Here is a 25,299-nt window from a genome sequence, read left to right on the forward strand (position 1 = left end):
ATGCAGGTCTCTAACGTGAATGACGTGAAGATATATAATTTGAGCTGCGGGAAGTCCCTGCCTGAGGTGAGTTCTGAGACGGGAACCTGTATTATAAGAACACACCAAAACAGTCACAGACCCGGCACACCGGCCAGAACTCAGATGTGACAAACGCACTCCATACCACGTTAAACTTCTAGCAATTTGGTGTTCGTATGTAAGAATGTTTTACTTTACTGGGAAGGTGGTTGATCAGTGGAACAGCCTCCGAGCGTAATTGGTTGAGACTAATACAGTGAGGGAATTTATACACGTATAGGATAGGTATAAAGCTATCCTGGATCTAAGACCAGAGTCACCAGACCAACGACTGATTGATGTCTGAGTGTTTATATCGGAAACGTGTCTTCGGGAAGTTATACCTATAAGCGGGTGTTCCCGGTATGTTTAATGCATTCCCACGGTGTCGGGAGTTAACGGGGTTATCTGTCTCACTGCTAAAGGGGTAGTTACTGACGGGTGCATTTTGATGAGGTTTGTTTAGATGAGATGAAGTCTGTCTGCATTAGAAACGGGGCAATTCAGCCAATCCCCCGTATAACGCGCAGGGTGTCGGAATGTTCTGCATGACGTTAAACGCACGGTATGAGGGGCACACACCGTGGCAATGGGTAGCTTTGTTGTCATGGTAACTGGCTCCGGCGTTGTGTGATTGTGCCAAATACTTACAAAATTCGATTGAAACCCCTACATACTCTTGAGGGGTCCGGGGCTTTATTATTATATCTTCTCTCCCAACATTTTAGGCCAAATACGCTGCGTTCCTTTTTTTATGGAAAATTCTCTTGACTCTTTGATCATAAGTGGTTCGCTTACTACATCACCCATAACCCTTACGGTGTCACCCCCCCATTGACCCTTACGGTGTCACCCCCCCATTGACCCTTACGGTGTCACCCCCCCATTGACCCTTACGGTGTCACCCCCCCCTTGACCCTTACGGTGTCACCCCCCCCATTGACCCTTACGGTGTCACCCCCCCCATCGACCCTTACGGTGTCACCCCCCCCCATCGACCCTTACGGTGTCACCCCCCCATCGACCCTTACGGTGTCACCCCCCCCCCCCCCCCATCGACCCTTACGGTGTCACCCCCCCCCCCCCCATCGACCCTTACGGTGTCACCCCCCCATCGACCCTTACGGTGTCACCCCCCCCCATCGACCCTTACGGTGTCACCCCCCCCCCATCGACCCTTAAGGTGTCACCCCCCCCATTGACCCTTAAGGTGTCACCCCCCCATTGACCCTTAAGGTGTCACCCCCCCATTGACCCTTAAGGTGTCACCCCCCCCCATTGACCCTTAAGGTGTCACCCCCCCCATTGACCCTTACGGTGTCATCACCATCTTTTTTTTATACGGTGCCAACACCTTACGCTGCGCTTTTTACAGTCCGTACATCCATGGGCTCTGACAAAACTAGAACTGACAAACCAGTACATTCGCTATAGCGGGCCAGGCTTACACTCTCGCGCGCTTACACTCTCGCGCGCTTACACTCTCGCGATACGTGTTAAACATGTTTCTATTCTGTGTTCTAAGTCTGGTTATCACGGTTTTTGGGTGACTACCGTGTGTACTCAGTTGGCTGTCATCTTAAAGTAACGTCTGTGAGAGAGCATTCTGACGTCCATGATGTCATCATGTAGCATGTGATGGCACATTTATACTTCCGATTTAATGAAAAGGCATCCTTTTTGTAAGTCTTTTACCCCTCTGCCCGGTGTGTGGTGTTCTAAGTGCAGAGTATTTGGAAAAGGATGAAGAGCTGCATGTGGACCGCTTTAGATTTCCTCAATAACAGATCTTAAAACCGCAGCGCGCGAGGGCCGCAGGTTCTGATATTTTTCTGAAGGATCCCTGGACAGTAATTAAGCAGCCTGACGGAACGGATAGTAACGGGGGGCTCTGCCATTGCTTTATTCTGACCGTATTAGCACGGTGTATGGCTTTACACATAGGGGGATCATGGGATCATGCTGAGTATGATGTCATCGACTAAATCCTAATGTTTTATTTATGGTAAAATATTAAATGATATATTTCTTTCTTTTTTCCCCAGTGGCTTTCTGATCGTAAGAAAAGAGCTTTGCAGAAAAAAGATGTGGGTAAGTAGAGTGCTGCGCGGCTGTCAGCTTCTTACAAGCTTAGCTGATAATGCCTGGAATAATATCGCGAGGAGCAATGACTCCTAGGATTTTAATGGGGGCGTGTAATTGCCGTCAAATATTCCGTCTCTGTTGTGATCAGTTAGAACTGTATCCCTTTTGTATGCTGTGTGTGTTGTATAATATAAAATGTATATCTTTGCAGATGTCAGAAGGAGGATCGAACTTATTCAGGACTTTGAAATGCCCACAGTCAGCACCAACATCAAAGTGTCGAGAGATGGACAGTACATTATGGCAACGGGTAACAACGTGTGATTATTCCCCCCCCCCCCCATGTAAAACTGCCGAGAGACACGGAGCTGTCGCTCCCACAACTGTACCATCAACATTCTCCTTTGAAATAGCTCTTTTGTTTAGAACATTTGTAACACTCTCTAGTATGTTAAATAAACACTAACAGATCTGTAAATGTATTCTTTTCATCGGAAAGTTTAATCGCATAAAAACAACGCAAACTTTTTTTTTTTTTTTCCCCCGGCAAGAATTTTGTGTCACATGACAATTAAGTGCTCCTGGCCAAAAAAAAATGATAACCAAGGCACAATTTAGCCCTGGTTTACACTTTCCTATAATTAAAGGCCTGTGCTGTTTTACTAATTGCTGTTTAATAATCTATTTTAAGGTTTTGCTACATATTGATATAGGATATATTACGATGGGGGTATTATAGTGCACAAATTAACAGGACGGTATAATGTCCCAGACACCCCTGCGTTAGAAGAATGCATGTCAAAGTACTATTTAGGAAACGCTTATACTGAGTATATTAATACATTCATCCAAAATAAAAAATAAATATATATATATATATATATATACACACAGTACTATTCTGATTAAAACAACTTCTCAACCTTTCTAAAGCATAATGAGAGGGAATGAGAACGACAGCGGGAATGAGAACGAACAGTCTAGCTAGACACATTAACCGATCTTTCATTATCTTTCAGGAACCTACAAGCCTAGAGTCCGCTGTTACGACACATACCAGCTGTCGCTGAAGTTTGAAAGATGCCTGGATGCCGATGGTTAGTGTTCTGTAAAGTTATTTTAGCTGTAAGCTTTATTTTGACTCGCTTTAAGCACGGGCCTTATTGAATTCTGTATGAAACGTGACTGCTATGCATTAGGTGGCTCTTTTACTATTGTAGTCTGGTATATTTATTTGGAAACATAGATCCTTTAATAATAGGGGATCTGCTCATCTCACATGTTATTAAATTAAAAAGGCATGGCGTATGTGTTCTACGTGTAAGCCAGCAGCGCTATATGTTTTATGTCGCTTGCTGTGTCCATATATATTTAAAATTCAGCGGCTAATATAATCTCATGCGCTGCAGTTTAAATGAAATCTTCAAGCTGCTACCCTAATATCATGCTTAATACATTAATAAACCTATGTATTTACCAGAAGCGTACCTGCTTTAGCAGCAATTCCTCTGAATAATTGCAGTCGTTTCTTTTCTTTTCCAGTGGTTAAGTTTGACGTTCTGTCGGAGGATTACTCGAAGGTACCGTATATGGCGCCTGGTTATCGGCGCTGGCCGTAGCGATATCCTGTTTGTCTTCCAGCGCTCAGGCCAGTGATTGCTTACATGTCAACGAGGCCCAAGATATCTCTAAAAATGTTCAAGAATGACCCAAATTACACATAAATGTCATGTGTGGCAAATATTCACTTAATTCCAGTAATGTAATTTGCCAGTTTGCTTCAATGGTCACCCGCATGCGTTCTCAAAGGGTAGGGGGTCCCTGCATAATGCAGTGATGTCCCCCTCCACGTAATGTTCCCACATCGGAAGCTGTCGGCGCTGGCGCTTTATGTCTTGTGAAATAAAACCCACTGAAATGTTCTTTTTCTTCAAAATAAAATTCAGGTAGTTTCTAGAGGTTGCTGGAGATATCTGTTCTCTCTCTCTCTCCCGGACATTAGCGAATAATAATAATAATAATGAAACTCCTTGCTCTCTTTCTTCGCACAGATTGTCTTCCTTCAGTGTGACCGATACGTGGAGCTTCACTCCCAGCACGGCCGCTACTACAGGCTGAGGATACCGAAGTTTGGCAGGGACTTTTCCTACCATTATCCCTCCTGCGACTTGTACTTTGTTGGAGCAAGGTAACATATATAAATATATATATACACGGAGCGCAAACAGTCAATACTCTCCTAGGGACCAAAGTGAATAATTTAGTCCCTTTTACTCCGGCCTCTTATGATGTTAATGTCAGTTTGGCATGTTTAACCATTTTACTTAAAGTGTATATTATATGGCAATTAATACAAATGAATGTGTGTTTTGCAATTTACCCTTTTGTTTTGTTTGACTCAGTTCTGAAGTATATCGGCTGAATTTGGAGCAAGGACGCTACCTGAACTCCCTGCAAACAGATGCCTCGTAAGTGCAAAGTCTGAACAGCCTCCCGTGCATTAGTATTGTCATAATACAGAAGGCCACTAGGTGGAGCCAAAATACTTATTTTCATATATATATAGGTAGTAGAAGTATAATTAAACACTCATCTACAGACACCAGACAAGCCAGAAGGCTTGCTTTTCCCTCAGAAATCTCATATATATATATATATATATATATATATACCGTATTTGCTCGATTATAAGACAAGGTTTTTTTCAGAAATGCTCTGAAAAATACCCCTCGTCTTATAATCGGGGTCGTCTTATAATCAGACCATGACGATGGCCGCCAAGTGATGGGAGCAGCGTGAGGGGTGAAAGCTCCGCCCCCTCGTACTCACCTTTCACCCCTCACGCTGCTCCCATCACTATGCGGCCATCAGATTGCTGGAAATCGAATCTAAACGGCCGCTGGGTGCTGATGCTGCCGGCCGGCGCTACTTTAATACTTTATTTATTTTTAATATAGCAAGCCGATCCGGCATATTAAATAAATGTAAAAAAAAAGGATTAAAGTAGCTCCGGCCGGTGGCATCAGCACCCAGCGGCCTTTTAGATAAGTTTTCCAGCAGTCTGATGGCCGCATAGTGATGGGAGCAGCGTGAGGGGTGAAAGGTGAGTGCGAGGGGGCGGAGCCACTTCACTTGACTTGCCCCCCAGGCCTTAGGCTGCCAGCCCTCCCCTGATCCAGATCCCCCGCAGCTGCAGGGGATCTGGATCCCCCTGTCTCAAACCCCCCCCACTTACCGGTACTTCAGAGTACCCGGTGTGCAGCTGGGGCAGCGTGTAGATGTCTACTCGATTCGTGTAGACAACTTCCGCTGCAGCCGGAAGGAGGTGTGGCTAGCAGCGGGGGTTGTCTGCGTGCATCGCGCAGACCTTCCCCGACTGTCAAACATCAGAGTTCTCTGACAGCCGGGGAATGTCTGCGCGATGCACACAGCCAACCCCCGCTGCTAGCCACACCTCCTTCCGGCTGCAGCGTGAGTCTACACGCTGCCCCAGCTACATGACAGGAGACTCAGAAGTACCGGTAAGTGGGGTGGGGGGGGAGTGTTAAATGGGGGGCTTAAGGCATTTCTGGAGGCAGGGTGCTCTGTGAAATGCCTTTTAACCCCCTTAATGCCACTCTGCCTCCAGAAATGCCTTTTTAACCCTCTATACGCCACTCTGCCTCCTGAAATGCCTTAAACCTCCCTAAGTGCCAGAGTGGCATATAGGGTTAAAAGGCATATCATGGGGCAGAGTGGCATATAGGGTTAAAAGGCATATCATGGGGTAGAGTGGCATATAGGGTTAAAAGGCATATCACGGGGCACAGTGGCATATAGGGTTAAAAGGCATATCATGGGGCACAGTGGCATTTAGAGGGTTAAAAGGCATATCATGGGGCACAGTGGCATATAGGGGGTATAAGGCATTTCTGGGGCAGATGTGCATAACTGGGGGGGCAGGTTGGAAAATAGAAGGAAATAAAACCAAAATATTTTTCTCAATCATAGCTTTTATTAAAAAAATAGTTTAGATGAATTAACATTTACTGGTAAAACTTTTTTCATATAGGGTCGTCTTATATTCAGGCTTTTTCTTTTTTTTTTTTTTTTCTTTCCTAAATTAATATTAAGATTTGGGGGTCGTCTTATAATCAGGGTTGTCTTATAATCGAGCAAATACGGTGTGTGTGTGTGTGTGTATATGTATATATATATATGTATGTATATATTACAAACTTCATTTTCCAGAGTATACTTAAGTAATCTTCATGAATAATTGAAGTTAGTGAACACAATAAAAGCATATATTCTTTTTTTCCCCGCAGACAGATTAACGTTTGTGACATTAATCCTGCACATCACTTATTTGCTGCTGGCACAGCTGAGGTAATATACAGTTTATAGATTAAATATTTTTGGCATGATTTTTTTTAATGCCTGTCTAGCACGCTAGCGTGGACGTGTTGCAGCTAGGTTCAATCCTGAACCCAGTTAGTAAGGTAGAAGAATATTTGTTTGATCCGGTTTAATGCTGCTTAACAGTCTGAATGTAGGAGAAAACTACATTTCTGGGAATTGGAAGTTATCATACTGTTGTAATTTTTTTTTCAATGTGTAATATAACACTTCTTGTGGCTATGTTTCATTAAAAGATGAACATGTAAGAAGTGGCATTTAGTAATTCCGGCGTTACTGCAAGTCGGGCAATGTAGGAGCTTCTCTTAGAATAAAAATGAGACCGTAAACCTGCATTTTTACTGATCATGTGATATCATATCCGGTAAAAATTGCACCGTTTATTTACAGTAGCTAGAAGCATCAGAATATCCAGCTTTATAATTTTATCATTATTTATGTTGGGAACTCAGTATTGTTATATTGGCACATGGTTGAGTTACATCATATAAATGTTTTTTTCACTTTAGTGGTACAGATACTCGTTATCTGTCCATTTGTTTTGTCTTTCGCTGTTTAGCAATTAAACTAATGGCATTCTGCCGCCTGTCTGTTAACTGCTGTGTCCGCTTCTAATCCTGCGCAGGGTAAAGTGGAGTGCTGGGACCCCAGGAACAGAACCCGGGTGGGAATTCTAGACTGTGCCTTGAGCAGCGTAACAGAAGACACTGAGTACGTGCAACGTTTATTACTTTACACAATCCTTGTCGGGTACACATCAAATAAAGATACTAAAAGTTTAAAACTTGGTCCCATTTTTCTAAATCTTTTTATTATATATAGGGTGCTATATATAAAACAATAAATAACAATAAATCCAGATCACATTTTTTGTACTTTTCCTGTTTTTAAAGTGCTGACTCGCTATAGACAAACGTATATCATTTCTAGAACATGTTAGAAACCTTCCTGACTTGCACGAGTCTGTACTGACTGCAAAAATGTCAGCAATTTGTATTTTGACTAGCATGGGAAAATAATTTCGGCTATCTCTGCGCGCCGTTCCAAGGTCGCATTACGTTTTCACCGTTAATCCGTTTTCTGGCACCGTTTCTCCTCCTCTGTAGTTCTCTGTTATGAGGTTCGGTCATTTTTAATGCAGCTCCTTATGTATTTACTCTTTCAGAATTCAAAGTTTACCGTCGGTTTCAGCTCTGAAGTTCAGCGGACCGCTGCATATGGCTGTCGGCACATCGACTGGACAGGTGCTCACAAGGATCATAAAGCTCTGAATTAAACTTGAGCCAATTACCGTATTGGCTCGGATATAGGTCGCCCCCGTATATAGGCCGCACCCTAAATGTTTGGTGCTTTTTTAAAGAAAAACTTTTTTTTTAGATACATGCTGCTATTCTCCCCCCCCCGAGATATGCTGCCACTGTCGTCCTCCTCCTCCCCCCGAGATATGCTGCCACTCGCAACCCCCCCCGACTTATCAGAGGAGACTCCCGGGTGTCTTGGGGGGCCGGCGGGGGACATCTACGCAATACGCATATGCAACTTCCGGTGCCGGGACTCAGCGGATGTGCCGGCACCGGAAGTTGTATACGCGTATTGCGTAGATGTCCCCCGCCGGCCCCGCAAGACACCTGGAAGTCTGCTCTGGTAAGTCTTGGGGGCATAGGTAAAACCCATGGTGCGGACGGTCACCGGCTGCGGCAATGCGCGTAAACAACCTCCGCTGCCGGCACGTCTGCAAGATGTGCTTTAACAATCTCGCTTTGGAGATTATTAAAGCACATCGTGCAGACGTGCCGGCAGCGGAGGCTGTTTACGCGCAACGCTGCTGCCGGTGAACGTCTGCACGATACGCTTAGACAATCTCCCGTGCCGGCACCCCCCCCCCCCCCCCGTGGAAAGTGCTGGCAGGGGAGGCTGTCTGAGCACATCAGAGAGTAGGATGCAGGTCCCCTGCACCGCTGCGAGGGATCTGTATTCTAACCCCCGGGCGTCGGGCGCTAGACCCCGAATATAGGTCGCACCCTCGTTATAAAGACTTAAAGTGGGGGGAAAAAGTGCGGCCTATATTCGAAACAATACGGTATTTCTCAATGTGTTTCTTTGGGTAACCCTATTTAAAGCATTAACCCCTGCGAGCCAAGCACTTGCAATGTATTTGTTTATTCACAGTCTAGTTCCCCAAATGTAGTTTGCTTTGCATGTTCCATTTCCGGTGATGTATTTTACACGCATTGTGTCGTTGGAGTTAAAAAACGTAGATGTCTGTCTCCTTTTCCTCCTCCCCAAGTAGGGCTCCTATTAAAGTCAATAAAGCAGCAGCAGTGCAGCCAATCACATCTAAGGTAACAAAACACTTGTATTCAGACAGCATGCGCGTGATTGGCAGCTGCTCCTCATTGACTCGGAAGTGAGTTGTATTGAGCGTGTAGATGAAGCATACTGAGGTATGCTTTCTGCTTTCAGTATAGATAGCGGGGGAGGGGTTCAATGAGACAGAAGTCTAATTTCCTAACCTTAATAACTAAACAATGTAATGACGTGAAATGGGCTGCGGCCAGAGTGCATTTACCATGAAAATGGGTTCTTTCAGTAGCAAAAAATCTTAGATGAAGTGTAAAATTACCCATCCGCATGATTTTTTATTAGCTTTATTTGTCTAATGTTAAGGGCATGATGAGTCTGCGCACGTTACAAGTTACTCGTCTTGTTTTACCCTCCGACAGGTTCTTATTTATGATCTTCGGTCCAACCGTCCGATGATTGTCAAGGATCACCAGTACGGGCTACCTATTAAATCCATACAGTTTCATAGCCCTCTGGAACTGGTCATATCGGCTGACTCGAGAATTATCAAAATGTGGAACAAGAACAACGTAAGCCTCATGTCTGAATGTCATTTATGAAAGTATTCAATAGAAATGAGAAGGATGAACGCCTTCATTGACATTGTCCGTCAAACGGTTTTGATTTGGACATTTGAAAAATTCCCATTGACAACTTGTAGTATGCCGTAGACACGTATTTATTTAATTTGCCTTCTCTTTTAGGGGAAAATATTTACTTCCATTGAGCCAGAGGCAGATGTAAACGATGTCTGCATTTATCCCAACTCGGGTGAGTGTGTTTAGGTGCGCCGGTCGGCTGGGTGCGTGTCCCGGTTTCGGGATGGAAACCCCAGCCCCCCAATTCAGTACCTGCTACTTTGGGCGTCCAACTAAAAAAAACATTTCCAAATATTTTAGAAACATGGAATTTGACGGAATATAAGACCCATTCGGCCCGTCTAGTCTTCCCTCTTTTTCCTGATGTGAAGACTTAAACCTTAACCCCTTAAGGACAACGGGTTATCCTCAAAATAAATGACAATGCTTTGTGACATGTACGGGCTTTGTCGTGAAAGGGTTAATCATGCATGTTTAATGACTCTTCAGGACCTTTTAATGTATTCTTTTTATGAAAACTGATTTGTTAGCTGTTTTTTTTTTCACAATCTTTTATCGCATTTCTTCAGGAATGCTCTTCACTGCTAACGAGGCACCCAAAATGAATGTCTATTATATTCCGGTAAGTCATTGACATTGGCAGAAGAATTTTCTTTGTATGATCGCTTACTCTGTCTGCTTTGAAACACCTTTGTAAAGATTTAATCCACGATGTGTCTATTTGGAAGAAATAGCTGCTTTTTAACACCATAAAGTAAAGCAAATATAAAGTACGTGGTTCTGTTTAGGCAAGCGTCCGTCAAGTTATAATTCGCGTGATACAGGCACCTTCTTGCTTGGCTGAGACTGGTCCGGTAATTTAGGAATAGATATAGAAGGATGATGAAATTTGGGGAATTCCATGCCAACAAACCTTTTTTTTTTGTACAGCAACCAAGCTTTATTTTTGGGCGTTTTTAAAATTTACCACCGGAAATGCCGAAAATGATTACAATGACCGAGTATTGAAATAATTACCTTCCTGACATGAAAGGGCATGTGTGTCAAGTGCTTTTAAGCTGGTTAACGTCAGCGGCTCTGATAATTGCCATCCGGGGAATAATAGAATTTATCTTGTTACTTAGAATTGAGCAGCATAAACAAGTAGCATCAAGGAGGAAATGTGCCGACACGTGGATATTATAAATAATGGGGCATCTATCTTATTGTAGGCTTTAATCTGACAGCATTCTGTTTATGACCATAATAAGTAAAAAAAAAAAAAAAAAAAAAAAAAAGGCATTTTAGAAAGAAAAATAAAGAACCTGCTAAAGGAGAAGAGAAAATAACATGTCTAACATGCAATTTAAATCCACATAGTTTCATTACTTTGTATAGTGGCAACAAACAGTAAGGGAACCCTTTGGAATTCCCAGCATTTCTGTATAAATGTGTCTTTAAATATGATCTTCGTCTAAGTTACAATAATGAAGATTGATTTGTATTAACTAATAACAGACAAGCTATTGTATTGTTCTTGTCCATATTGAATGCATCATTCAAACATTTATAGTGTAGGTTAGAGCCCTGCGCGGGACTACTTTTTTAATCCCGCTCCCGCCCGCTCCCGCGGTTTTTAATCCCGCTCCCGCAATGTGGGTGTGCTGCTCCCGCCACATTTGTGGCCAATCCCGCCTGCTCCCGCCACATTTGTGGCCAATCATGCCCGCCTCCTTACCTGATTTCCCGCACAGTCCCGCCCGGCTGCCCTCGAGTTGCTCCCTCACGGCGTCTCTTCTCTTGCTCTGTCCAGGAACAAGGCGGAGTCACAGGAAGTGACTTCACATCACGTGACTTCGTTTTGTTCCTGGGCGGAGCAAGCTAGGAGACACTGTAAGGGAGCAGCAAGAAGGCAGCCTTGCGGGATTACCGGGACCCGCGGGTACAGTGCCTGACCGCCCGCAGCCCCAGCAAGACCGCCCCCGCGCCCGCAAGTTTTTTGGCGGGACCCGCCTCCCAGTGCAGTCCTCTAGTGTAGGTTGGAAAAAGTATGTGAACCCCTATATCACTTATACAAAAGCTACGTACAACGTAGAATGGCGAGTGAGGTGAAAAAGAACCCTAGAGTAACAGCTAAAGGCTTGAAGGAACTGGTAACACCTCTATTCATGAGTCTACCATACGCAAAACATTGAGAAGGCATGGAGTCCAGTTTAGCATCACTGTTGGCCAAAGAGCACCTTGACGCTCCACAACGCTCATGGGAAAATGTTTTGTGGACGGATGAAACTAAGGTTGAATTGTTTGGGAAGAATACGCAGCACTACGTATGGCGTAAAAAGGGCACCGCATACTACCATGAATACGTCATCCAGATGGTAAAGTATGGTGGAGGGAGCATTGTGGTTCAGGGCTGCCTCAGGGCCCGGACAGCCTGCCATCATCGAGGGGACAATGAATTCCCAAGATAATATACAGGATAATGCTGCCCGCCAGCCGCAGCTCAGTAGAAGTTGTGTAACGCAGCTCGACAATGACCCTAAACATCAAAATACATCTACTACAGAATGGATTCAAAAAAGAAAATCCACCTTTTGGCCCAGTCAGACCCAGAACACAGCTCCCGGAAGCGCTTGTTTGAGGTTATTGCTGCCAAAGGAGGTCTGATGAGTTATTAAATCCAGGAGTTCACTTACCTTTTTCACTGGCACTTTGAATGTTTAATCGGTACAGTCAATATACTCATGAAGGATTGTGTGTTATTAGCTTAAGCACATTGTGTTTGTCTATACTTGTGATGTAGATGTTATTCATCTACGGGCTGTGACTGTTTGCTAATATAATATCATAAGAGTTGTTCGAATTGTTCATTAACGTGTGCACAGGAGTTACGGTTTCAGCTCACCAACGTGTGTTATGTATGGAAAAGTGGGCCAACCCTGCCTAATGCATAGTTCAACCCAATAGGCGGCCTTCAAGGCATTTAACTCATTTAAAGGTGCTGTTCCACCTGCTGAATTACCACCTTTGTAACTTGGTGCAGCTTTAGAAACGTCATATCTCAGTACTGTGTGATGCCCGCCGCAGACGTCACGGCTTAATCAAAAGCAGGCACTGGTGGCCCCTAAAGTGACACTCCAGCCGTTGTATGCCATTTAATGCATATGGTAGCCATGTGGCCCCTTTACATTGTCTTGCTGTCCCTGCAGATGCATTTGCCCCACAGTGCTTTCTGTTCAGAAGACATGTTCGTTCAAACGCATCTCCCTGCGCATGATATACCCCCCTCCGGTCGGCTCCAGCGATGGCTCGGTGAACGCTGGGTGCGGGAATCTGTTCAGACCCCCGTGCGCATGCACTACTGTTCTTTTCGCTGCAGCTTCTTCTTTAGGAAACTTTATATAGAGCCCCCCAAGATCATCTTGCAGGATAATCCTTGCCGGTTGTTGGCCCTTTATAATGTGTTGTAACATGTGTAGTTCGATGGCAAATTCTTGTATTGCATTGGGATTGTAGATCAGAATAAAGGGGAGCGGACTGAATAACTGCAAAGAAAGGACCCCGGAGCACAGAGGGTTAAACTCACACATTTGGTTAAAGGGCCTTCCTCCCGCTACTTCCGACGTCCCTCTGCGACTCCGTATCAAGCTGATTTTATTGCACCTGGACGTGCCCGGCATTAACGGACGGCGGCGATTCAAAGGCATCTGTGAAATATATTTACGATCCATCCGGCTTGTTTTAACACCGTTACGGTGGAAACATGTGCTTCCTAGAGTAATGCAAACGGGAGGAATGAAAAAATATAGGCCGACGACGGGAAATCCTGTGACTTCCTCTAGACTGAGACTAGCACGGGCACCGCATGAAGTCTTTGAATATAGATATATAATTATAATTCCGATGCGTGTTGGGTTATATAGCCTGGGACCGTTATATTGCTAAATGTTTGTGAAGGATTAAGAGATTGGCATAGATGAGTGAATGGAGTGGCCCTTCTGATCTTGCTTCCCATTCCCCAGATTTGTTTCTCTTAGGGATTGCTTAAATGCAGGAGGAGACATGTAGCTCCCATTATTCTCAGCCGAGATATCCCCTGTTGAGATGCTGGCTGAGACTTGGGGCGATATGTTCCACTTACCCCTGTTACCCCTTTTCTCCGAGCCGTCGGCGTGTTAAAAGTCTGTAAAGGACACTGTTAAGCGTCGTCTGTCCTCGCGTTTGTCCCGTTCCTGCTTCCTATGTTGACCGTTTAATGATTCCATTAGGTTTTTAGTCCGCACACCTGTCCTCGTTGGCCATTCCATGTTACATTTTCACTTAACAGGAATAACGTGTCCCCTGTGTATTAAATACTTAAAAAGTGGACTTTTCATCATAGGAACTAATGGAATTGGTCGCTATGGTGATAAGGCCAAACTTCATACTTTGCTTGAGACTCCTGGTTTATGTGTTACGTATTACATTACTGACCATATTACAGATAAATCGTCCTTACAATAGTTTGCAGGTTTTCGTTCTGGTTTGGTGCATGTACGATATACACTATGTGTATATATATATATGTATATATTATATTGTGTGTGATAACGAGGTGTACCTACAAATGATTTTGTTTTCTCTGCCGTCAGGCCCTGGGTCCTGCACCCAAGTGGTGCTCATTCCTGGACAACTTGACCGAGGAGTTGGAAGAGAATCCGGAAAGCACCGTTTACGACGACTACAAGTTTGTAACCAGAAAAGAACTCGATGACCTTGGTAAGCGCCTCTCTACAAGCTCCTTGCTACCCAACAAGCTTTCTTATTGGTATAAGCGCCCGTATTAATTAAACCAAACCGAAAAGTACTGCCAAGTAAGCTGACTTTATTCTGCTAACAGGACTGTCCCATCTGGTTGGTTCTCCATTGCTCCGGGCGTACATGCACGGCTTTTTCATGGATATACGTCTGTACCATAAGGTAAGAGAGAAGTCGGTTACACTTGTTTCTGGTTGTAATATGACCAGAGTAGTTAATGTATATAGATATATATATATTTGCGTATATTTTTTAATCACAATTTATAAAATATACCCATAAATTCATGTGCTTTACTCCCATATATATTGTATGCGTTTTTTTATATATATAATATATAGTTTTAGATTTTGTTGATCTATTTTATATTCTCCACATTCTGTTAGCGTCACTTTAACCAAATAAAATGTTGCCGCTTTAAATGAAGGCTTGTTTTACATGTTTAATCTTAGCGTTAGCATTACAAATATTTATATTTTTTTCCATGTTGGGGTCTTAAAGGTGAAAACGATGGTTAATCCGTTTGCTTATGAGGAATATAAGAGAGAGAAGATAAGGCAGAAGATAGAAGAAACTCGAGCCCAGCGAGTTCAGATAAAGGTAAGATGTTCGGACAGAGCGGGTATCTGTATTCTGATTTAAGAGGAAAAGAACAATTCACTCAAAAGATGTTTTTACAAATTCTGCTGCTGTGGTATGCATGCCACGTGCGGCGTTACCGCGGGTCCAGGCGGTACTTTGGAATCTGTTAAACCTTTTAATGGTTAACTGGAATAGGACGTACTTAATACAGAACGATTAATATTTCTTTCGAGAAAGCAGTTTGCAAAAATGCTTGGTTGGCAAGAAGTAGAAAAACATTTCTTTAAGACAGAGGTCATGTTCTGCTGGTTTTGGACCATTGCTTACCTTCTGCCATGCCACCGATGTCTGTGAGTGATGGGAGCTGTACTTTAACAGACTGCCCACCCTGGCTGCAGACACGGCTACCCAATACTTCTGCCACATTTCATATATATAGACAATTGTAATCACTGGTGTTTGGGTAGAAATAGTTATTTAATAATGATATATTTGTACCATTCATACTTCCTAAGTGACTCTATACTTCTAGTCTGCAGTCATGGGACTCTTGAAAGGCTTTGTTGCCATAGCAGCAGAAAGTTTCTTAAAATGTTTCTGTCCTGTTTGCATGCCAAGCTCTTGAGGGCTAGGTTAAAAATGATAATTTTGTTTATACTAAAATATTGTTTTCTAGGTGGAACAGCATTCTTTTAATTCACAGCATCCTTTGGGCATTTTCTGTTTACTTGTCTGTCTGCTTTTTTCTGCTACTTTGGATGGAGCAGGTCCAGTTGGAAAGCAAAGCTGGCGCATTATTGCACTTCAATTCTCCTGTCTTCCCCAGAAACAAATTGTATTGTACTGCAAAAGCATATTTGTAGTATATTTGCAAGTGCCCTTTAAGTGTTTCGGGTATACTAAGCTGTTTAGAATAAGACGTGTGGTGACCCATGTGGAAGTTCTGACTGTCATGCTACGTTATAGCGCAGTGACTAATCCAGGCTTTGCATTTAATGGGAGTTTGCATGAACCTGAAACAACGTCAATTGTTTCCTTGTTTCATCCTACGCACTTCTAGAAACTGCCAATGGTGAATAAGGAGTTGGCCCTGAAGCTGTATGAGGAGGAGGAGGAAGAAGAGCAAATCAGACAGAAGAAGAAACAGAAAGTGAGTGATTTAAAAATATATATATATTTTCTGTGTTTCAAGCCAAACTAAGAGGACTCCAAAGTTAAAAACCCGGCCATGTAAAAAAAACATTTTATACAATTGGAGCCCCAACCTTTATATGCACCGTAATCCATACCATACCTGAGCCTTCCGCCTCTATATACACCATAATCCATACCATACCTGAGCCTTCCGCCTTTATATGCACCATAATCCATACCATACCTGAGCCTTCCGCCTCTATATACACCATAATCCATACCATACATGAGCCTTCCGCCTTTATATACACCATAATCCATACCATACCTGAGCCTTCCGCCTCTATATACACCATAATCCATACCATACATGAGCCTTCCGCCTTTATATACACCATAATCCATACCATACCTGAGCCTTCCGCCTTTATATGCACCATAATCCATACCATACCTGAGCCTTCCGCCTCTATATACACCATAATCCATACCATACATGAGCCTTCCGCCTTTATATGCACCATAATCCATACCATACCTGAGCCTTCCGCCTCTATATACACCATAATCCATACCATACATGAGCCTTCCGCCTTTATATACACCATAATCCATACCATACCTGAGCCTTCCGCCTCTATATACACCATAATCCATACCATACATGAGCCTTCCGCCTTTATATACACCATAATCCATACCATACCTGAGCCTTCCGCCTTTATATGCACCATAATCCATACCATACCTGAGCCTTCCGCCTCTATATACACCATAATCCATACCATACATGAGCCTTCCGCCTTTATATGCACCATAATCCATACCATACTTGAGCCTTCCGCCTTTATATACACCATAATCCATACCATACCTGAGCCTTCCGCCTTTATATACACCATAATCCATACCATACCTGAGCCTTCCGCCTTTATATGCACCATAATCCATACCATACCTGAGCCTTCCGCCTTTATATGCACCATAATCCATACCATACCTGAGCCTTCCGCCTTTATATACACCATAATCCATACCATACCTGAGCCTTCCGCCTTTATATACACCATAATCCATACCATACCCGAGCCTTCTGCCTTTATATGCACCATAATCCATACCATACATGAGCCTTCTGCCTTTATATGCACCATAATCCATACCATACCCGAGCCTTCTGCCTTTATATGCACCATAATCCATACCATACATGAGCCAATCAACCAAGAACTCGTTTTTCAAGCTTTGCTTGGTTGCCAGTTAGTATTAGTTGTTGGCCGTCCCCACGGGTGTTCCTTTTGATCAGTAATAGACGACTTTGAAGTTGCCTTTGGGCGTTTTTTTTTTTTTTGTTTTTTATGTACGTCATATAAAAATAGACCATTCTGACAATAATGTTGAATCGTATGATGGTAGCCTCGGTGACCTTTCCAGTAATTTTATATTTAGAAAGATTCTTGCAAAGGATCGTAGTTCCGAAAAGCATTTCCAATATGGAATCTCATAATACCAGTTAAAGCCTTTGAAGCACATCATTTTATTTACTAATTGTTATCCATTCCTTATGAGATTTGCATTTAAATGAGGAAATGATTCTTACCCTCCGTCCTATTCTACATTTCTTTTTAATTTCAGTTTCAATAAATTAAATTAAATTCTCTTCGGTGTAGATGTTTTATATAGATGTGATTTTTAACAGAAACATGAAAAACTCCCAGGCATTTAAATGCACGTTTTATGCTTTTATTTTACAGAAAATGCCCAACATCCTTACGGATGACAGGTTCAAAGTCATGTTTGAGAACCCCGATTTCCAAGTGGACGACCAAAGCGAGGAGTACCGGCTGCTGAATCCCCTGGTGTCCAAGATCAATGAGAAGAGGAAGAAGAAGCTGAAGGCCATGGAGAAGCTGCAGGCCAACGAAGAGGTAACGGCCTTATGGTTTATTTGGTTCATGGTCTAAAGCCACATGTCAATGCTGTGCTCCAATGGAACATCAGCATTGAAAGCTTTAAAAAATATATATAGATCAAAAAAAATAATGAAAAAAAAAAACAACAAAAACCAACACTGACCTGAAAGTCCAGGGTGCTTCCAGGTCAAACGCTGTGAGTTTAGTAAGTGGGCTGATGATCAGATCAGTCCTAACCAACTGTTAGTTTAAAAAAAAATCCTGGCTCCTAACTTTTTTAGCTGGCGCCTAGATTCACAACGAATTTGTCAAGCCCTGATTTAAGCCCCAGTCCCTTTCATTTGTGGCCTGTAATATGATCCTAAGTGCCGGTTCATTCACAGCTGTTGACGAGGTCAGGAATGACCTTTGTTAGTAGAAGCTTGTGTAACTGGCCGGTGATATGTATATTGCATTAACCATATTGCTAACGCTGTCCAAACTACTACAAAGTGCTTTAAAGCACTTAATAATAAGTTTTTTGCCCTGTTTTTTAACATTACACTGGATACAGGAGTTATATATAATGTATATAATAATATATATAACTCTTCTATACATACTCTTCTTCTATGGGCTCACACAAATGTTTTGTATTCGGCTATTGTCTCTTGTAAGAACGTGTCTATTTAAATCTTCAAGAGATGTATCTGTTGCTGATGAGCTAGAAATAACCGGCCACCTGCGAGCTGGAATCCATTTCCCTGATCTGCCATTTGTTTCTAATTCTGTCCAAAGGAGGAAGAGGAAGAACCGGAAGGAAAAGCGAGCGATGCGGAGAGTTCCGAATCTTCCGACGATGATAAAGGATGGGTCGAGGAGGTCAGGAAACAGCGCAAACTCCTACGCCAAGAGGAAAAAGAGAGGAGGCAGGAGAGGGTGAAGGAGGATCGCCAAACAACCCTGAAGCCTCAGTTTTATGAGATAAAAGCCGGGGAGGAGTTCCGCAGCTTCCAGGATGCGGCCAAGAAACAGAAATTAATGAAGTAAGTGCCAACTAGTGCTAAAGCGTGCTTTCCACTCCAGCTGGTGTTAGGACTACCACTCCTGTCACCCTCGGATCCGGGTAGCTGAGAATAAATGAGTACTGTAGGGTGACTGCTTCTAAGGCAAGAGGCGTCCTTCCCTTGCCATAAATATCCGCATGAGCCGTTCGCACGTCTCTTTATGTCGGTCACCAAGTCTGTTTGCAGGATTGTGTATGCCGGGTGTTGCTATGGGCGGCTGTCTTCCGGTTTCCACGCTGCCGAGACCCAGTCAGGGGTGGTTAGTGGTAGTCGGGCGTAAGTTTGTTCGTTTTAATAACAGTGTGACTTTCAGATTTGTGATATACCGTATTGGCTCGAATATAGGCCGCACTTTTTCCCCCCACTTTAAGTCTTTAAAGGGGGGGTGCGGCCTATATTCGGGGTCTGACGGCCGGGACATGCAGCAGGGTTAGGATACAGATCCCCCGCAGCGGTGCAGGGGACCTGCATCCTACTCTCCGATACGCTCAGACAGCCTCCCCTGCCGGCACTTCCCACGGGGGGGGGGGGTTAACAGGCATATGTTAGGGAGAGCTGACCCACCCAATCCAAGCAGGCTTTGTATAGAACAACCAGCCAATCACCAGTAAGATACATCGCTTGCCGTGATTGGTTGTTATATTCTGGGTAGAGGGGTAGTCTTATACGGTGAGTATAGCCCAAACTCTATATCTTAAGTAGAAAAGTCGTGGGTCGTCCTATACGCCCAGTCATCTTATACGCCGGAAAATACGGTATGTAAAAAAAGGCTCTCCCTCGCTGTATAATGTATACATAGCTCGCCCTGGACAATGGAACGGGGTTGGGATACATTAGAGTACAGCTTTTATTAAGCAAAATAAGATTTGCTGCATTGCCCGTAATGGGATCTGCTAAGTTCAAAGCCTGCTAACAAAGCTCCGGTATCACGCGTGTTCACTTCCAACACTAATGTAAGTTGCTATAGACATGCCTCGTTCTCTGCTTGTTTGACACGCTATATGACATGATGCCGACTGACACAGACAGCGGCTGAGTGAATGCTTCGGACCGCATTGCTGAAGAAGGGCAACAACGGGCGCAATTATCGGTGTAGAAATATCTGTATATTCACTTTTTGAATAATAATTCCTCCAAATATTCCAAGCCGATTTTAACGCCCATTACTCACCCAATACCAAATGTATCGACCTTTTGGATATATATATTCCTAATATATAGATATAGATATACATATATATATATATATACATATCTATATAGATATATTCCAAATATATATATATAAAATTATATTAGGAAAATACTATTAAACATGAAATATCCTTTGTTAGAAAATTCGGTATTCAGATGTAGTCTACTCCACGCCGTTCTCAGAATTTGGTTGGGGTGGTGGGTTATCAGATTAGTGTCACAAGCAATCACGCTAAAGAATAACAGGTATGCAGCCGGACCGTCTCTGCCCTTTTGAAAGAAGCAGGTCTGATGCAGACATCACTGAGTGCCGTCTGTGCCGGCGACTGATCTGTTGCCATGCTCAGATACGAGGCTTAACGACCGGCGCACACAGAACAAGTTTGGACAAGGATTTGGGGAGAAGACGTGGAGCTTAATGCACTATGGCAGAGAGAGGACTCAAACCAATTGTCTTAAAATAGCAAAACGGTGGAAATGGAGAAAATTATTCAAAAGTATTTTCCGGGTGGGAAGGGATAGAATGCTTTCAAAGAGAATTCGGTTCGTTTCCAAGATCGAGAAATATTTCATATGTGACTAATGTCTTCTTTGAAGAACAAAGTTGACTTTTTTGGAAAATATCTTCTGAATTTTATGTGATAATTAAATATATGAAATGTTACATAGTTACATAGGCTGAAAAAAGACAAGCGTCCATCAAGTTCAGCCTTTCCTTTATCTGTTCATTTGTTGCTGTTGATCCAAAAGGATTAGTCGTTCCAGTTCCGTTTATTTGCCAAAAACATGGACTATGAATGCATTTTTATGCTCAGTATAAAAAAGCAAAGTATTTAAAGATATCATATGATTGGCTGGGATTAAAAATGAATAATGAGCTGATGAATTAGTAGATACTATAATTGTACATTTCCAATGTCTTTAACTTCATTTATAATGTATCAGAATTATGACCATTTTGCTCATTTCACAACCCCAACGAAGTGGATGTATTCACCTGTGCGCATGCACCAGCATCGAATTGCCCGAATATAATCAGCTGTTGCATGTAAGCCTTGACATGGTTATTAAAAGGAATTTGTCATAATCTAATAGGAATGGCGAAGATAATTCTTCTAACTCGAGAAGAAGCTGGGATATTTTCCTGGGCTGGCTAAGAAATCCAATTAACGTGGTTGTTGGTCAGTAAGATTCTTTCGTCCGGCCTCAGACCGTGTCTGTGTTTGCTTTTCCCGGAATTCTTCATTTTAATCGTATAAAACGTTGCCATCTTAATGTTTCGCAGAATGTTTCATTGATCTGATGCCAAAGCGAGCACTGGCTGTTGGTATACAAACCCGAAAAAGACTACAATGGCAGGACTGTTAAGGTTTTACATGCTATTAGAGTTCCGTTAATGTTTTGTACAATTGGAACAGCACCTTAAAAGTATTAACTGTTAAGCACAGGACATTCATCTAGATTTACTCTCACGGGTTGTAGTTAGTATTCTGAATGGCGTGATGGCATCATGCGTGATGATGTGAATGGCGTAATGGCACCATGCGTGATGGTGTGAATGGCGTGATGGCACCATGCGTGATGGTGTGAATGGCGTGATGGCACCATGCGTGATGATGTGAATGGCGTGATGGCACCATGCGTGATGGTGTGAATGGCGTGATGGCACCATGCGTGATGGCACCATGCGTGATGATGTGAATGGCGTGATGGCACCATGCATGATGGCACCATGCGTGATGGCGTGATGGCACCATGCGTGATGATGTGAATGGCGTGATGGCACCATGCGTGATGATGTGAATGGCGTGATGGCACCATGCGTGATGATGTGAATGGCGTGATGGCACCATGCGTGATGATGTGAATGGCGTGATGGCACCATGCGTGATGACTGATCTGATTTAATTACTTGATCCGTGATGTCAGGAGGCAGCCACCAGATATAAGATGTTTGCGTTGAAGTCCGAGAGGGGCTGTGGAATAGACTGTTTGCTGCACTGAATTGTATGCCTGTCCCTTTAACTTCAGCTTTATTTGGGGTCGGATCGTTACCCGCTTTTACCAGCAGCGTGATAATCATGACTGGCGGTTTTTTTGCAGAGTTGTGTTTCAGGGCCAGCTTCTCATTAGTGGCAAAAAAGGAAAACTTGACGTAATGGTTCACGCGGCCTCGTTTCTAAACAAAGACGTGGCGTTCCACGACGTCTATACTTACCGGAAAAGTTTACTATTTTAATTGCCAGAAACGCGCTATAATTTTGCTTTCCGGTATCTCGCATTTGGCGCGGGAGGGCTTAACCCCGTGAGTGCCGTGAAGCAGCGTATCTTTCACAGTCGGGCAATCAAGGGTTAAGCATGTATCATTATCTCAGAATAGTTGTTGGCCGGTTGGCAAGGCTTTTTAGAAAGGACAGCTTGACCTCCGTCCTGCTCTACAGCGAGAACACAGAAACGTCTTGTTAGAACGTATTCTTTTTTGCAATTCGCTTTGGCCCAGTATGCAGACGTTCTCCGTCTCGTTTGATTTTTGTACATTTTGTAAGAATGTATCCCCCTCTGTGAAATCTGAGGTTTGCAAGGTTGTTTGGCTTCTGGGCCGGCGATGTTAACAACACAAGGCTGCGGAATTCCTCCCGTCTTCTTCTTATAGATAACATGGAAATGTCAAGGCATGAAAGACTTGTGCGCCAACTTTATTTTTCAGTATATTGCGATAAAAATGGTATAAATTTAAAGGGCATATGTGCTTAAAAAAAGTGATTTTGATCAAAGTAATGTGTTCTGGCAATAAGTGCACTTAAATGGTTTGGCTGATACATTGGTGATTATGAATAGCCCATTTGGTGCACAATTTTAAAAATGATCATATCACCATAGCAACTGATACAATGATGCAGTCAAGCAGAACATTCCAGTTGGTTGCTATAGCGATAAGACTTTAGAGAACATACACTGCAACTTCTTTCATAAACTTCTGTCAACGTGTGAAGCATTAAATTACATTGAAAACAAAGGGTTCCAAATGGTTCTAAGGGTTTCCAAATGGTTCTAGGTAGGGACCGTTATTAAAACAAGGAGTACTAGAACGAGGCGCAATTATATTTTAAGGAGCCCAGGCCGTTCTATGCTGCCGTCAAAGATTGGCAATAATGATGGCCTTGATGGGAATATTGTGGATGCTTCACACGGTTCTTCTCATTTATCAGGAGAACAGATTAAGTCGTAGGAAACATCTCTATGCACCCAACGGGTTTTGACCAAGTCTGCTTTGTTTTGCAGGAAGACACTTGAGGACCGTCTAAAGGTGGAAGAAAAACTGGGAACTCTGGATGTTGCCGACACCGCGGTGGGCAGCAAGCAGTTGACTTTCACGCTGAAGAAGGTAAGAAGGCGTTTGATGAGATGCGGGTAACCCTAGCGTTTAAAGGAATATTGTCCCCGCCGTGCATCGTACGGAGGTATTGTTTCTCCGCGTGTCCTCGTAGACTGCAGTAGTGGAAGTCGATTCTATTTGCTAATTATTTCAGTTTTCAGAACTTCAGCATTTATTCAGTAAAAGTGGAGTTGTGGTTTTAACCCCCTCACTTCACTGTTCGTTATGAAGGACCAACACTGGCAGGTTTCTCCAGCAAAAATAGCTGTCCAGACCCAGTACAATCCATAATTCAACGGGCAAGGAGGCTGGCAGAATCTCCCTGATTTAACTATACCTTATACAGGGCCCGCCAAGCTCTTCCTGAAGCAGAAGCTCACTGGCGTTGTCTCTTCATAATGTAGAATGAACTCGGGGCGATGAAACACAACTCGACCGTCATCTCTCCATTTAGTGAATAAACCCCTCTATGAAGTCCGCATACCGCTTTTGGCTTTCTGATATTTTTTGCATATTTAGAAAATACTTTCCCTATGAACCTGGCTTCCCTCTTATCAGATTACGTGACTTGGATACATTTACCGAAAACAAGATGCTCTGTGGCTTTGTAACGTCTTGGCTTTTGGGTCGCTTAGGGCTGGGAGAACCTCTGCGTTATTCCTCCTCCTTCCGCTTGTACATTGACACCTTGTTCTGACTTGGCACTACATTACACATGGCATCGGGGGAATTTGCTCACGCAACCCTAGCTGTCTTTTTTTAGGCTGTCGGTCCGTGACAGCACAAGGCAGGGGCGAGCCGTATGAGTTACAGCAGTTGGCCTTCCTCCTGAAGTGTCCTGCTACTCGAATGTCTTGAATTTTTTAGCCCTCTGTGTTATAATTTTAGATCATCAATTTATAGACTAGCATGTCAGCCTCTGTAGTAAGACCTTATTGGCCCATTCATACATTTTTGCAAAGGACCCAGGTAGCCATGGCTACTAGAATAAAAAATTTGGCTACTAACTTTTTAAGTATTCTGAGTGTTCTTCCATTTAATAGTGTATTTCTTTTTCCTTCATTCTTTTTCCAGTCCGAACAACAGAAGAAGAGACAGGAAGCTGAAAGACAGCATCAAGAAGAGAGGAAAAAGCTCCGCCGCTCTGCTGGTCATCTCAGAAGCAAGCCAGCCAAAGGGCGGCCATTTTATTAGCAGGCTCGATATACCCAGAAAGGACTTGTGTTAAAGAAAAAAATATATTTTTTGGACATTGTACAAAACATCAAATGGAAATGTGTGTACTGTAACCCTAAACGAAGCACCTGGGTGGTTTATTCTGGCCTCTTGCTTCGTTTTCAAGGCTTTTAAGAACTTGTCAGCCATTTATAACATTGTGTTAGGACAATGGCATATAAATAAATCCCCAGCCTATTTTTACATCTTGTGAATGCGTGTATTGAAATGGAGAATGGCTGGACCCGCTTTAACAAAGACCTGATGGCAGATAGCTGGCCGCTTTTTGGGAGACGGGGAGATTTTACTTTTTTTATTATAAAATTATGAACAATATGACTGAAGAAACTGTATGAGAACATAAAACAAGAAACTCTTAATGAAATTATCACTGTGTGAGAGCATTTGTGTAAATCACGGTGCCAAAAAATTTACACATACCAACAAATATTCTGCATGTAGCTAGGGAACAGATTGCCATCACAGCAGAAATACACTTCAGTGGGAGAAAATGGTAAGTAAAGGAGTTCATAAGGATTCATAAACTCTGGTTAGAAACCATATAACAATGTAATAAA

At 43.1% G+C, this 25,299-nt stretch overlaps 1 protein-coding gene across 3 annotated transcripts; it reads left to right on the forward strand.

Moving 5' to 3' along the window:
• On the forward strand, positions 1–24,700 carry LOC149288360 (nucleolar protein 10). 3 transcript variants are annotated; one of them, XM_089491904.1, is made up of 21 exons: positions 1–66; positions 2,106–2,151; positions 2,357–2,455; positions 3,165–3,242; positions 3,688–3,725; positions 4,197–4,333; positions 4,548–4,613; positions 6,453–6,513; positions 7,169–7,254; positions 7,709–7,787; positions 9,267–9,416; positions 9,591–9,657; positions 10,055–10,107; positions 14,096–14,222; positions 14,344–14,423; positions 14,763–14,861; positions 15,904–15,993; positions 17,732–17,905; positions 18,668–18,915; positions 23,413–23,515; positions 24,581–24,700. In XM_089491904.1, the coding sequence occupies exons 1-21, from the start codon at positions 1–3 to the stop codon at positions 24,698–24,700; spliced, it is 2,067 nt and encodes a 688-aa protein (XP_089348030.1). The 3 variants fall into 3 exon arrangements, with proteins under 3 accessions (XP_089348030.1, XP_089348032.1, XP_089348031.1); XM_089491906.1 differs by lacking the exon at positions 9,267–9,416; XM_089491905.1 differs by lacking the exon at positions 3,165–3,242.
• Positions 24,701–25,299: the final 599 nt, after the last annotated feature.

The sequence above is a fragment of the Sceloporus occidentalis genome, unplaced genomic scaffold (assembly GCF_023333645.1).
Source record: "Sceloporus occidentalis isolate IW3139 unplaced genomic scaffold, rSceOcc1.0.p SCAF_52, whole genome shotgun sequence".
Classification (NCBI taxonomy): Eukaryota; Metazoa; Chordata; class Lepidosauria; order Squamata; family Phrynosomatidae; genus Sceloporus; species Sceloporus occidentalis.